This window comes from Anas acuta, chromosome 1 (assembly GCF_963932015.1).
Source record: "Anas acuta chromosome 1, bAnaAcu1.1, whole genome shotgun sequence".
Taxonomy (NCBI): domain Eukaryota; kingdom Metazoa; phylum Chordata; class Aves; order Anseriformes; family Anatidae; genus Anas; species Anas acuta.
Genome location: NC_088979.1, coordinates 137,298,812 through 137,314,246, shown reverse-complemented (window position 1 = coordinate 137,314,246; position 15,435 = coordinate 137,298,812). Strand labels below are relative to the sequence as shown.

Here is a 15,435-nt window from a genome sequence, read left to right as displayed (position 1 = left end):
CAACAACAAATAACAATAAATAAATTTATTGTAGGCTTTCATCCTTTGGTTAAAAGGGGAGAAAAAAATAGTAGTAAAAATGGAATTTTGTGCTCATTCTACCACCTGTAACTTCCAGAATTCATTAGGGAGTAATTCATTAAGGGATGACTGCACTTGATATGACTATTAATAGAGGAACATTAGTTGAAATCTAGACGACAAAGCCAAGCAAATTCAGTCCTCATTTGGAATTCATGTCAGTTATTCTTTTGGCAGGACATCTTCTGTCCATTAGAGCATTGCAGATGCAGATAGAAAATGTAAAGTCATTCTGCCTGAATGCTTAGATGATGAGACAGTAAGGTTTGTCCAGATGTCTAAAATATTATTTGTCAGATCTATTGGAAAAAAATGCATGTTAAATACTCTAAAAAGGGTACTTGATTATTTTGAATTCAATAGAAAAAATCTGTATTACTAGATATTTTATATCCTGGTTGTTAAAGCCACTGGTCACTATTGCCCATTAATAATGGTGGGTATGGGTACACTGGAGAAATTAAATTTCTTACTTGTTGACTTATTTTCTCTTGAAGTAACATATCCACCAATCCGGACCCAACCTATCATACTGCAAACTGAATGCAAAATTTTGAGATACAGGGTTTTGGGGAAAAAGTAAGAGATTGGTTTAAAGTTGTGCATAATAGTTGAGTCTGATTTATTAGAAGCCCTCTAGATCTGTATAATTATCTGGTGGGAAGCTGATTTGGTGTGACTTACCGTCCAGAGATCCTGAAGTGACAGCCTGAACTGCTCCTTTATCTTTGGAGAGAAGAGACTTTACCCGTTAGTAACGGATTGCTGGATATATTATTTTAGAGAAAAAAAGGAAAAAAACAGGTAAGATTTTTCTCCTCTTCTACTATTTTTCTGTCCACTACAAAGGCATTCTGTGTCATCTTTGATATATACACCTATATATCAGCTGTTGATTATTTGATGACATAACAGGTAGTGTCCAAATACACAATATGTGGATGTGATGGTCTTTGCAAATATTTCATACTGAGCTGCAGACTGTAAGTAGGCTTTCTGGAAAAAGATAATTCTTAGTTGGGTGTTACATATGCTGAGGACTTAACTTTTGGGGCTTTTAAGGTAAAACTTAAATTACAAGAAGTGGTAGCTTCTGTAGAGAATCTGTATTGTATGTCCATGACTTTTTTTTCTCTGTACTAGACAGAAGTCAACTTATGACATTGTGTGTAGTTAGTCATAAAACCGTATTTCTTATCTGACAAGGAATTCCACGACAGGTCTTAAGAACTTGTGATTTAGAAATGTGGCCGACGCAATGTTTATATATTATTTTCAGAAGGTATTGCCTTTTTATACTGTACTTAAGTAATTTGGCATATAGTAATGTGTGCACTGTACCAAGACTTCAGGTTGTTTTTTACTTTTAGCAGGCATTGGCAAGACTGAAAGTTTAATCTCTCAGTAAGGTTGAACTTCAGAGTAGTTCTGTGTTCATTTTCCTTTTGTCAGTGTTTGTAGAATCAGAAAGGGCTAGAAGCTTGTCAGTGGCCCTTTCATTAAAGTTAAACCTAAGCTTAGATTTAGTTGCTTAGTTTAGTTTCATGAAACTGCTTTTATGAGCAACACAGCTTCAAGAACTACGAAACTGGAGAATAAAAAATTGGTCAAACTAATGCATGCATGTATTTTGCTGCTATCTGTTGATTGTGGGTTTGTTCATCTTTAATACAATGGTGTAAATTTTCATCTTTAATATTAATTTGAAGTAATAATATTGCTTTGAGGTTCCTGTACCCTAAATAAGAGCAAGATCTCTTGTTTTATTTTGAATTTAGATGTGGTATGATGTCTTGTTGTAGGCTGTTATGGTGTAAGTGTACGGTATTGCTGTTGTTTGAATTTGGTAAATTGTAGGGCAAGGTAAAAAGTTACAGATAGGTTTTTGGTAGAGATGGGCACAAATTTAAGATGCTTATTAGTGGAGGAGACAGAGAGGAACGTACACAGTTGCATTAACATTGCATGTTTTTAGTTAGCTTAGTGCTTAAACTTCCCTTAAGCTTGCTAAAAACATTTAAATAAAATTCTCCTCCTATTTTTGTCTTTCACTGTCTTGTAATCATAGAATCATAGAATATCCTGAGTTGGAAGGGACCCTTAAGGATCATCAAGTCCAACTCTTGACACCGCACAGGTCTACCCAAAAGTTCAGACCATGTGACTAAGTGCACAGTCCAATCTCTTCTTAAATTCAGACAGGCTCGGTGCAGTGACCACTTCCCTGGGGAGCCTGTTCCAGTGTGCAACCACCCTCTCTGTGAAGAACCCCCTCCTGATGTCAAGCCTAAACTTCCCCTGCCTCAGCTTCACCCCGTTCCCGTGGGTCCTGTTGCTGGTGTTAATGGAGAAAAGGTCTCCTGCCTCTCGACACCCCCTTACTAGGAAGTTGTAGACTGCGATGAGGTTGATTGTTAATTGATTGTTAATTGATTGTTATGCTCTGGTAAAAGACGTATTCAAGTGGAGAGAATATCTGTCCAGGCTTGGAGTCAATCATATGCAGTCAGTAGAACCTGGCTCAAATAACAAAACCAGTTTCTGACACTAGGTCCTTACTGCTTCAAAAATGAGCAGCTAGGTTCATTTGATGCTAGACACTGCCCCTCTGGTAGTCTACCCAGGGCCTAGAAGGGACATACCTCCAATCTCTAATGACCTAATAGGTGGGCTGGCAGGAAACTGGCCATCCAGAAAATGACAGGTCCAACTTATATATATATTTTTTTATTCCTATAACAAGTATTATGTCCTTGGAGATTATGGAGGTTTGTCTTCAGGAATATAGCGTTCATGTTTTGTAATGATCAATGAAAACCTTTTGCTGGGATTGAGATAGAAATAAACTTTTCAGTTCTTTTACAGCGCCAGTTTGGAAACAGCAAAGTTGGGTATCAGGGACAAAACACACTGAGTGGTATTCTGCTGCTGTTGTCCTGTCTTTCAACCAAAATTCAGAGAAAATTTTACATTATGGATATAGTTGCAGCATTACTCACTGCTGAACTCTGCTGAACACTGCTGGAGGGGAGTGCTAGAGAAAAGAGATACAAACAAGAGAGCTAAGAGAAAGGATTGGGGGAAGCAAAACAGATGTGGAAGAAGGAAAGCTTTTCAATGGTTTAGAGTGGTGATGGGTCCTTGCTACTGGATAATGAATTCATTTGTCCTACTACTGTTTAATCAGGAGAAGAAAAATCAGTCGTGGATACATAATTCACTGCAGCCCAAGATGAAATGCATATCAATTATTTTTTTGTTACCCTTCTAAGCTAAGAGCACAAGAGAAAAAGTTTGTGCTTTCCACCCCAACAATATAATTTACAATTATTTTTATATAAAATAAATGTTTAAACATAAACCAAATACTTAAAAAAAAAAGTCAGTACTTGTTTAGTTGCATGTATCTTGTGATTTCTGTGTTTCTGCTTAGTTATTGGGTCTAGTCTTATTTTTCTGTTTGAAAAAGAGGCCATTTTCTTTGAGTGAGAACTTTTTTAAATACTTCTGAAGGAATTGCACCTTGCAAAATAAGTGTGTATATTGTCGTGTTAGTAGGATTTTCAAGGTAGTGAAGTCACTTCAAGCCAGAAGTGAAGGATACTGACCTTGTATAGCATTTATAGAAAGCGTTAAGCTTTGTTAAATTCAGTTTTGGTAGGGATGCTTTTTTATTTGAAAAGTTTACTTCTAATCTCTCGCAAGAAAGGAGATTAGAGAACACTGCTGTTATCTACCACTAGGGAAGACCGTAGAGCTGTTGAGAAATACAGAATAACTATGTAGTGTTTTGAAAAGCAAGGGGATAATGCTGGTCTATAGGGAAAAATCTTCAGATGTGTTTTTCTGTGAAGAGAGTTTTACTGCATTGTTCAAGATTAACATTGTTCCAGATTAATTTTATGCTATACAATATTGTAGAATATTATATAGCATTTAAAAAGGTGATTACACCACAGAAAAATTATGAGTTACAAAGTTCAGATGGAATTTTCAGATTATTTTTGTTTCTCTTTAGAAGTGCATGGTCTTTAAGAGTTTGTCTATCTTTTAGTGTGTTGGAGGCTGAGCCAGAAAAGGCAAACTGAAAAATCTATGAGTTTGATAGTGCAGAGTGCACTGATACAGTCATTTTATTTTTTTCCTCATCAGTGTGTAGTTGGTGGATGCAATGCCAGCTTTGCATCTCAGGGAGGACTTGCCCGTCATGTGCCCACACACTTCAGCCAGCAGAACTCTTCAAAAGTTGCCAGTCAGCCAAAGGCCAAAGAGGAATCTCCATCTAAAGCTGGAATGAATAAAAGAAGAAAGTTAAAGAACAAGAGACGACGATCATTACGTAAGTATGACTAAAATGTCAATGTAATTGACTAAAATGTAAGACTAAAAATGTCTAGTATTTCTAGACATTTTTATATCCACAACACACTTTATTAGTGTAATGACAGTTTTATGAGCATAACAGAGGCTTAATATTGAAGATATTTGACTAGCTGTATTCTTAATCTTTCACTGCACAGTTGAGGTTTGTTAATTTGATGTGAACCAATGTTCTGTGAAGTGTGACTTACCAATTTTAAGGTGAATTGTTTCCTCTAGCCAGGATACTGTCAGTTGTAATGATTGCTTATCCACTAATTTTTCTAGTCCATTTAGATCCAGTTTGATTCCTGCATTGTCCTAGTGTCAGACTAATAACTATTTCAAATCTATTCAGAGATTCTTACGTACAGAAATTTTTAGAAGAGGCAATTGTTAACAACCTTTCTCGTAATTGCTTTGGCTACAACTTTTCAGTACTGAATTGATTAGTTACTAACTTTTAAACTTACTTGTGACAATTGCATTTTAGAGTACAGAGATGTAAAAATCCATTCATATTTTTCTACTACTAGTAGTTGAAGAAAAAGCTTCACTGATTTTTTTTATTTTTTTTACTGCTGTGATGTGAGCATCACAACACTACAGGATTGGAGAGAAGGACAAAATAGTTTTTTTTCCTTTTTTTAAATGAACCACTGTGCCTATTCCATTTCTGTGCACAATACAAGATGCAACTATGTTCATAAGAAAGCAATTGTCTGTCGTGTCTCCAGCCTGGCAGTGTGATTTTAGTGATGGCGCGTTGAACTTGTGTTACTTCACTGGGTAAACAATTGCAGTCTCATTTTGCCAGAACTCTTCTGTGGTGGAACACTAAACTGTATTGATCTTTCTGTTTCTGTGAAGAAATACAGTTACCAACTATTCAAATGATACTGCAGCGATGGGTGTATATACTAGTGGTCTTAAGTGATTACTATGAATTGGTTTATTACTATAAATTGATTTTTCTTATTTTTAAACCTTACCTGTTTTACAAGTGACTGGGAACTAATGAAACAGTGGTCATTCTTCTGCCTTGAACTAAAAGAAGTCTGTCCTGGAAAGTTACAGTATCTCCTAGAATTCACCGTAGTTGATTCCTGTGTCTTTTCCTTCTGTACTAAGTGGCAAAAATGCAGTTCAGTGCTGGAACAGCCATTATTAACTTTAGTTATGATGGTGGCTTGTATTCGTTTTTTGAGGAGAAAAGGGGAGGTGAGATGATAGGGGACACCTGAGTATCTTCAAAGTATACATGAGCAAATTATATTTGTTCAGATATGTAAATCTCAAGATTTCTTCTAGTTTTGACACTGATTCACTGTTTAAAGAAGTTACCTATTTCTGTTCTTCTCAGATTCTGTCTTACAAAATATTTCCCTTTAGCAATCTATGTAAATGAGAAGGTTCAAGAAGGGAAGGATGATCAATAAAGTTAATTGGCTGCTTTGCATCTTTTAGGTCATCTTAGGTGTAAAGGAAGAGACTTATTTAAAGTAATGTAGGTTCCTAGAAGGCTATCTTGATTTGTTGACTGTTATTCAAACAGAATACAGATGTCTAAGACTGGTCATTTCAGATTATTTCACTTTAGGAGATTCCCAAGTTGCATCTTAGCTTGTATAATTATATTGATCTCTTTAGGTGACTGATTTAATGCATCCTAATTCAATTTCTTCCTCAGTATATGTAGAAGTATTATTATACATTTGCATTTTATTTGTAATTGATAAACATTATTGATTTACCAGTTTCAAATCAGGGCTTCGTAGTTAAAACTTTGAATTAATCTGCTAAGATGTCTCAGTCATAATAGGAATATACTGCAGAATTTGTTCTGCAGATATGCACAGAGTCATCTTCATAGAGTGGTGGGGGAAGCAAATAGAAAGCTCTTGAATGAATCGATGGCAAAAAGAAATATAATTGGTCTTCAGCATTCCAATAATATTTACTCAGCGGTAGAACTTGAATGGTTTGCTGTCTTGATCAGGTGTTGCACAGGAAGAAAAATGACAGCTGCTCGAGCAATTTCTTATCTTTTTGCCTCTTGAGACAAATGTGATGCTGGCTGTATAGTTTTGCCTTCAGGCAAAAACTCATCGCTAACCGAGTTGGGAACTGACTACTGTAATGTATTTCTCCAGAGGGTATGTGACCCAGAAATATATCCGAAGTTGATGACATTTTCTGAAAATGCTAAGCATTGGCAGCTTTTCTTTAAAACTTTTCGTGAATTATTGTTGATTTGCTGAACTAGAAAAAGGGCTGATATAACTTTGCTCATCTTACTGTTTCTTAACTTAGCTTTACTTTTCGTTAAAGAATGAGGTGTGCAACTGTGTAGATTTTGTTTAGAAGAAGAAGCGGGGAGTGCAAGAGACCAAAGTAACAGAACAAGAGTATAAAGTATTTTCAGTCTAGAGTATGTAAAGCCATGAACATAGATTCTATATTTAGATATTTAAAGTGTCCAAAAGGAGAGGTAACTTCTGTACCATTTTATCTGCAAGTAGGGTTACAAGTTATGACAAATAGGTAAAATCATTGAATGGCTTGGGTTGGAATGGATGCTGAAGATCATCTAGTTCCAAACCCCTCCCTGCCATGGACAGGAATGCCACCCACTGGATTGGGTTGCACAGGGGTTGTCCAGTCCGGCCTTGAACACCTCCAGGGATGGGGTCATCCACAACTTCTCTGGGCAGCGTGTTCCAGTGCCTCACCACTGAGTGAAGAGTTTCCTCCTAACCCCTAATCTGAACCTCCCCTCTTCTAGTTTAAAACCATTCCCCTCCTTTCAACCAACCCTTCCCTAAAGTAGAGGGCAGTACCTCCTCCCCTCCCATAATGCAGGATGCATTAAATGATGTTTAAATATTTCACAAATAATCATTTGATTAGTTATTTTTATGTCAGGAGACAAACTTTCTACTGAAAAAATATTGCTAGCATATTCTTTCTACCTCCTCATGGTCTGATTACACACTGATTTTTTTTTTCAACAAGCAAATGGCTTAAATATTTATTGACAATTAATTGCTAATACATGCTGCAATTGAAGCACACTCATGTATAAAATAAAGGTTTAAACACTGCAAAACAATGAAGTATAGACCTGTGTTTTATATCTGAAGGTTTGAACCTCTCTGGAAGACATTAATGCATAAATAATAATTAAAAAATATGAAACACTTTACTGTAGCTTTATATGTGACAAGAACATGTTCTAAATTAAAGTATAAAGACAAATCAGGCAGCTACTTCTTTCTTTCTTAATATCTTGTTCTTCTTAACTTGTTTTGCTTTTCTTTCTTCCTCTCTGTGAACAATGTGTGCTTTTAAGCTTAGAAGTGAATGCGTTTATGATAAAAGCATGTTTTACCATACGTGCATTTATAGCTTTTTATATAAGTAGTGATATAAAGACTAGCTGATTTGTTGTATAAATTTTGATGTTGCAGAATCATTCAGGATCACAGTAGCTTTCTTTCTCTTCTATATACCTTTAAACATACTTATTGCCACACATTGTCCCTCTTTACCCATAGGTAGAGAGCCAAATATATTGAAAGTTTCTCACTAAAACAAGTCCTAGCATTGCTATTTTTAAGCTACCTCAAAGTATTTTGTAGAACCTGAGATTTTATTTACAATATTACCTTGCTTCTCCAGTAGAAAAAAAAGGCATTTTAGTTGCTAACACCTGTATCAAATGAGTTTACTAGAAGGATAAGTGGGATGTGAAAGTCTCCTGTTTATGGAATTTACAGTGGGAATATGTTAGTTACACAGGACTTGGCATTTCATTTAATGGGCTACTTATCAGAAGCTTTTCCTTTACTTAAATAATCCGTGTATGTGGAATTTGTATTAAGAAAGAAGGGAGATGCCTTACTCCAAAAATAATTTTGAGGGAATAGATTTAAGAGGAGCAAGAAGATACAGGCTGAACACTCAATAAAGAATTAGTAAAGCTATTCATGTGCATTTTATTAATTGTACACTTTCTTCTATGTCTGAATGTTATCTGTTGGTAAATTCTGGAAAAAAATGCTGTATGAAACTTAAAGCAAAAATTGGGAATTATCCTCCACATATGTATTTATAAGTATTTCACATAAAAATAGTTGTCATATATTTGTCACATAGTGAGACACACTACTCTGGAGCTGGGTGTAGGGGGACAGATGTTTTAGAGCCAGGGAAACCCTAGGGTAACAGGCCTGCTATGAGCTAGCAAGCTCCTGGGAGAGAGTCTGATGAGGCTTGGGGGGCCAGCCCCCGTCATGGAAAAGGCAGCCCTGTGAGCAGAAAAAGGGCTTGTGAGCAAAAGCATTATGACCAGGGCACCCAGACAGGGACGTGGAGGGTGCGGCAGTTTGTGCAGTATTCTGTGTGGAAGGATGTGTGGGAAGAGCTTTACACCTTCCTTGATGACTGTGCAAGCTCCAGTAACTGTTGCCTAGAGGGAATGGTGGGCACTGGTCTTAGGATAAAGGCTGAATTTTGAGCTGGAGTGTCTTATCCACATACCTCAGGATTGTCTGCCACTTCCACCCAGACAGCTGCTGAAGGGGAAGGCGGCGTGAAGGCAGCTCTGACTGTAGGAAGCACCTAGACCTTTCTTTTGAGTGTCAAACCTGCCTCTGTTGGTGGTTTTACCCTGCTGGGCAGCTAAACTGCACAACAGCCACTGTCTCACTCCCTCCTCCTCAAAAGAAGAGTGGGAGAAGAAAGTATGATGGAAAGAAAAAAGCTCATGGGTTGAGATAAGAATAATAATGATAAGGGCTCCCAGTACAAGAAAGATATGGACCTGTTAGAACTTGTCCAGAGTACAAAGATACACGGAGGGCTGCAGCACCTCTCCTATGAGGAAAGGCTGAAAGAGCTAGGACTGTTCAGCCTGGAAAAGAGAATGCTCCGGGGAGACCTCATCACAGCCTTTCAATAGAATTATAGAATATCCTGAGTTGGAAGGGACCCATAAAGATCATCAAGTTCAATTCCTGGCACCACACAGGTCCACCCAAAAATTCAGACCATGTGACTAAGTGCACAGTCCAAACTCCAACAGGCTTGGTGCAGTGACTACTTCCCTGGGAAGCCTAATTTAGTGTGTGACAACCCTCAGTGAAGAAAAGAACCTCTTCTTGATGTCTAGCCTAAACCTCACCAGCCTCAGCTTGACACCATTCCTGCGGGTCCTGCCACTGGTGACTAAAGAGAATAGATCGGTGCCTGCCCTTCAACTAGCCCTCATGAGGAAGTTGTGGACCGTGATGAGGTCTTCCCTCAGCCTCCTCTTCTCCAGGCTGAATAGGCCAAGTGACCTCAGCTGCTCCTCATACGTCTTCCCCTTTAGGCCCTTCACAATCTTTGTTGCCCTCTTCTGGACACTCTCCAACAGTTTTATGTCCTTTTTGTACTGTGGTGAATACTTAAAGGGGTCTTATAAAAAGGATGGAGATGGACTCTTTACTCATTTAGATAATGATAGGACAAGGGGGAATGGTTTTAAACTGAAAGAGGGCACATTTAGATTGGGCGTTAGGAAGAAGTTGTTCTTCACTCAGAGCGTGGTGAGGCACTGGACCAGGTTGCCCAGAGAAGTTGTGGATGCCCCATCCCTGGAGGTGTTGGGGGCATCCTGCAGGACCAGGCTGGATGAGGCCATGAGCAACCTGATCTAGTGGGCAGCATTCCTGCCTATGGCAGGGGGGTTGGAACCAGATGGTCTTTAAGGACCCTTCCAACCAGAGCCATTCTATGATTCTGTGATAATGTAAAGGGAAAATGAAGAGATGGGGAAGAGCAAGCAGGCCAAGTGGAAGCAAAGGAGGAATGGGGGAGGGAACAGTCATTCTCTGCTTCTCATAAATGAGTGATGTTTGGCCATGTCCTGGGAAGCAGGGCCTCAATAGGTATAGCAGTTGTCTGGGAGGACAGATGTCTTCATAAGGAAAGCCTGCCAACCCTCCTTCCCCTTCCTCACCTTTTATTGCTGAGCATGACACCATAAGGCATAGGATATCCCTCTGTTTGGTTTAGGTCAGCTACCATGGTGGTGTCCCTTCCCCACCCCTGGCCTACTAGCTTTGGGGGGGGGGGTGTTGGAGAGGGTCTTGGTGCTGTGCCAGCACTGCTCAGTGATAGACAAATACCAGTGATACCAGTGCTGTTTTAGCTACAGGTGCAGAGCACAGCACAATATGGGCTGCTGCAGTGAAAGTTCTATGCCAGCCAGACACTTGCAAAAGATGCCTCCAGGTGGAGGACTTCCTGCAGCTCGGCCACCTGGTGAGAGGTGGTGAAAAGGAGGTGCAGGAGGTGGTCAGAAGGCTAACAAAATCAGGAAAGCTGAGGAGGAGGTAGGTGGTTTCATACATAGTCTGCAATGAGCTCACAGCCAAAAACCTCCCCCTTGAAACATCACAGAAGGGAGTGATACCAAAACCCCAGAGGAGTGGAAGTTTGTTATAGCAAGGACCAGCAGGAGGAAGAGACTTCCCCCATTACCTGAGGTATCCTTGCGGAACTGTTCCACTGCTCTGGGGACTGCAGAGGAAAAATCTGTCATGTCAGGCTTGCCAAACTGGTGAAGAGAACTTTAAACTAAGGTTGCTCAAGGAGGTGAATCTCAATTGACCCAATGTACTGCTTTGAGGAGTTAGAGGTTAGCAGGGAGGAGAGCACCTGAAGAGCAGCACAGAGAAATTCCAGCCACTTCACCAAATGAAACAGTCTCATTAGGGACCAAGCTTAAGTGCCTCTACACAAACACACAGCATGAAAAAATAAATAAGGGGAACTGGAAGTTTTAGTTAAGTCTTACGGCTATGTTATCATTGGCCTCTGTAAGACGTGGTGGGATGACTGACCTGCTTGGAGTGTTGGGATAGGTGGTTTGGGGCTCTTCAGGAGTGATGGGGAAGGAGAAGACATGGGGTACCCCTGTATGTTAGGGAATGCCTTGACTGCAGGGAGCTGAGTGGTGGTGATGAAAGGGTTAAATGTCTCTTGGTGAGTCAGGGGAAAGGTAGCAAGGCTGGTGTTATAGTAAGAATCTATAATAGACCATCCAACCAGCATGAAGAGCTAGATGAAAAATTATACAAGCAACTAGAAGTCTCCTGATTGCTAACCCTATTTCTCATGGAGAACTTTGGCTTTGTAGATGTTAGATAGAAATAGAGTACAGTAGAGAATAAACAGTCTAGGAGATTGCTGGAGCGTGTGGATAACATTCTCACAGGTGGTGAGTGAGTTGATGAGGGCAGGTGCCCCACTTGACCTGTTGTTTGTGACCAGGGAAGGAGTTATGGGTGGTGTGATGGTTGGAGGCTGCCCTGGGCACAGTGATCATCAAAATGATAGTTTTTGTTCCTTGTTGAGGTAAGGAAGGTGATTAGCAGAACTGTTACTTCTGGTTTCCAGAGGACGGTCAAAGGCACAGGAGCAGACTGTCCCAATGTGCCAGTAGGGGAGAGGAATAGCATGGCTGAACAAAGAGCTTTTTCTGCAGTTTGTGAAGAAAAGAGTTCAGGAGCTTTGGAAAAGGGGGCAGGCAACTCAGGAGAACTACAGAGCCATTGTCAAGCTTTGCAGGGAGTAAATTAAAAGGGCTAAAGCCCAACTGGAACTCTATTTGGTTAGCATAGTAAAAGGCAATAAAAAATGCTTTTGTAAATACATCAACAGCAAAAGGAGGATTAAGGAGAATCTCCATCCTTTATTGGATGTGAGGGGAAATGTAGTAATGAAAGATGAGGATAATGCTGAGGTACTTAATGCCTTGTTTTGCTTTGGTCTTTATTAGTAAGGCCAGTTGTTCTCAGTGTATGTAGCTCTCTGAGTTGGAATACTGACAGGGAACAAGATGAATCCCTTATAATCCAATGGGAATCTCTCAGTGCCCTTCTAACATGTTTTGAATGTTCATAAGTCCATGGGGCTGAGCAGGATTCATCCAAGGATACTGAAGGAGCTGACAGGAGTGATCGCCAAGCCACTTTAAATAATTTATCAACAGTCCTGACTAACAGTGAGATCCCTGTTAACTGAACATTAGCAAATGTGACTCCAATGTACAAGAAGAGTGGGAAAGAAGATCCAGGGAATTACAGGCCTGTCAGTCTGACCTTGGTTATGGAGCAGATCATCTTGAGTACCATCCTATGCAAATTGTCAAATATGTGATGACTGGAATGATCAGAAGCAGTCAGCGTGTGTTTCTGAAGGGTAGGTCCTGCTGTACTGACCTGATTTCATTCTATGACAAGATGACCTGCTTAGGAGATGAAGGAAATGTTGTGGATGTCATTTACCTGGATTTCAGTAAAGTGTTTGACATCATCCCACAGTATTCTGGAGAAACTGGCTGCTCATGGCTTGGACAGGTGTGCGGTTTGCTGCATGAAGAACTGGCTGGAAGGCAGGGCTCAGAGAGTCCTTGTGCATCATGTTAAGCCAGTTGGCAGCTGGCCACCAGTGGCTTGGTCCCCAGGGCTCGGTTCTTGGGACAGTTTTGTTCTAATGTTTTTACCAATGATCAGCATGAGGAGTTTGTACACCCTCAGTAAGTTCTCAGACAGTACCACGATAGGCGGGAGTGTCGATCTGCTTGAGGGTAGGACGGCTTTGCAGAGAGGTCTGGATAGATTATATCGATGGGGGCTGAGTTCAGTCACAAGACATTTAGCAATACAAACTGCCCAGTCCTGAACTTGGGTCATAACAACCCAATGCAGTGTTATAAGCTTGGAGAAGAGTGACTGGAAAGTTGCTTGGCAGAGAAGGTGGTTGATAGCCAGCTGAACATGAGCCGGCAGCGTGCCCAGGTGATGAAGAAAGCTGATGGGATCCTGGCCTGCATTAGAAATAGTGTAGCCGGCAGGACTGCAGAAGCCATTGTCCCATTATACTGGTGAGACTATGCCTTGAGTACTGTGTTCAGTATTGGGCCCCTCACTACAAGAATGACATTGAGTTGCTCAAGGGTGTGTGGAGAAGAGCAACAAAGCTGTTAAAGGGACTAGAAAATAAGACTTATGAGGAGCAGCTGAGGGAACTAGGGTTGTTATTCAGTCCGAAGGAGGCTTTCTACAACTGCCTGAAAGGAGGTTGCAGTGAGAAGGGTGTTGGTGTCTTTTCTCTGGTGCGAGGAGATGGTATTAAGTTGTGCCATTGGAGGTTTAGATTGGACATCAGGTAGAATTTCTTCACAGAGAGGGCAGTCAATCATCAGAACAAGCTGCCCAGGGAAGTGGTGGGATCACCATCTCTGGAGGTATTTGAGACGTGTGGACATGGCACTAGGTTTAGTGATGGGATTCAGTAGATCAGGTTGATAGTTGGACTTGATTATCTCAAGGGTTTTTTCCAATCTAGATGATTCTATGAATCTCTATATTGTACAAAACATACTACGTCATATAATTTACTATATTACAGTTGCTTGTATCTGATATAACAAACTGCCTAAATCAGCATTTGGATTACTTCAGTAGAGAACTTTAGAATATCACATCAAAGGGAGATAAGGCTTTTTTTTTTTTTTTTTTTTTTTTTTGTAAGAAGAAAAGAGTAGAAAGGATGTCTCTTGGAAGATGCTGAACTCAGGAAATTTCATGTATCATATTTGTTACTACTCAGTAGTAACAAATAGTTTATAGTAATAATAAAATGTGAACCCATTTTCTTTGGTCTGTTTGTATATACAAGCTTGTGTTTTTCCCCACAAACTCATCTTTAACTTTGCATTAAGAAAGAAAACTCTTAGTCCATGCCCAAAAATTTGTCCCATACTCCTTTTTACATGATAGACTAATAGTTTCAATGTAAGAAATGGTTGCATCAATGACCTTCTGTAACATGACAAGTGACCACTTACAGTGAGAAAACATTTCAGAGAGATGATTGCCTGAATGGCATTATCCAACTGAGATATGGTAAGGACAGAACATAATATAGAAATGAATGCTTAACAACAATTAGTCCCTGGAGTGCAGAAAATACTAGTTGAAAGTGGAATTTGTAATTTGTTTTGAAATAAAGGACAGACAATCTTGATGAAAAGGAGTTGTTTTAATTAAGGACAAGAGAATAGCAAATCACTGTTTTTGCAGATTATAGGATGATACAGTTGATAACGTAATTTAACTACTGTTCTTTGTTTTAATTTCAATGTTGTATACTGAATCATTGCTCTCACGTACAGCTTAAAAATTTTAATGCTTTCATTAATACTTCTACTCATAGTTCTGCTACTGTAATATATATTTAAAAAAAACGTTAGAATGAGATATTTCTAAGCATGTGCAAGTACATGCTTAGTAGCAGTTATTTTTGAATTAGATTATTGTTAGCGTAGAATTAACAGACCTTTACACTCCAAATTGGAGCTCAGTAATTTTTTACTGTTCAGGAAACTCTTATCTATAAAATTATTTACTAGTGCATGCTGTTCATAGACTACTCATAAAATATCAGATGGATGTTGATTGCAGTCTTCTCTTTATAGATTGAAGTGTGGTTTCTGATGTAGAAGGTGCTTCTTGGATAGGAAATGTTTACTAATAATCAAAGTGTGAAATGAAAACTTTTAGATAGAAATGTCTAGCAGTGTTTTTTAACATGACTATTTATTATTACTCTTCAGAAATAAAGCTTTTTTTGATGAGCTTGTATTTTCTGTATGTTAACAATAATTCTTATTTAATCCTCTGCTTTGTGTTCCACAGCAGTACCGAGCAGTCTTATTTCACTGTCAGTATAGATAGATCTCTTTGCCGCATCCCAGTTTTCACTGGAAGTAGCTCTAGTTGTTTTTTGTTTTGTTTTGTTTTTTTTTTTTGTTTTGGATGCAATTATAAATTACATCAGGGTAGATTGTTTTTAACAAATTTCAAAAATAAGGTATAGATTTTAACATGTAGAGTGTGCTATCATGTTTTGAAGTATTTTAATACTATTTATAAGAAATTA

The 15,435-nt window shown here is 39.1% G+C and overlaps 1 protein-coding gene across 2 annotated transcripts in view; it reads left to right on the top strand.

Moving 5' to 3' along the window:
• AEBP2 (AE binding protein 2) overlaps positions 1-15,435 on the top strand; it is a 56,644-nt gene that overhangs the window by 26,887 nt on the left and 14,322 nt on the right. For both annotated transcript variants that reach the window (XM_068659340.1, XM_068659350.1), the window contains exon 4: positions 4,234-4,420. In XM_068659340.1, coding sequence (XP_068515441.1) covers positions 4,234-4,420 — 187 coding nt within the window. The remainder of the gene's footprint in view (positions 1-4,233; positions 4,421-15,435) is intronic.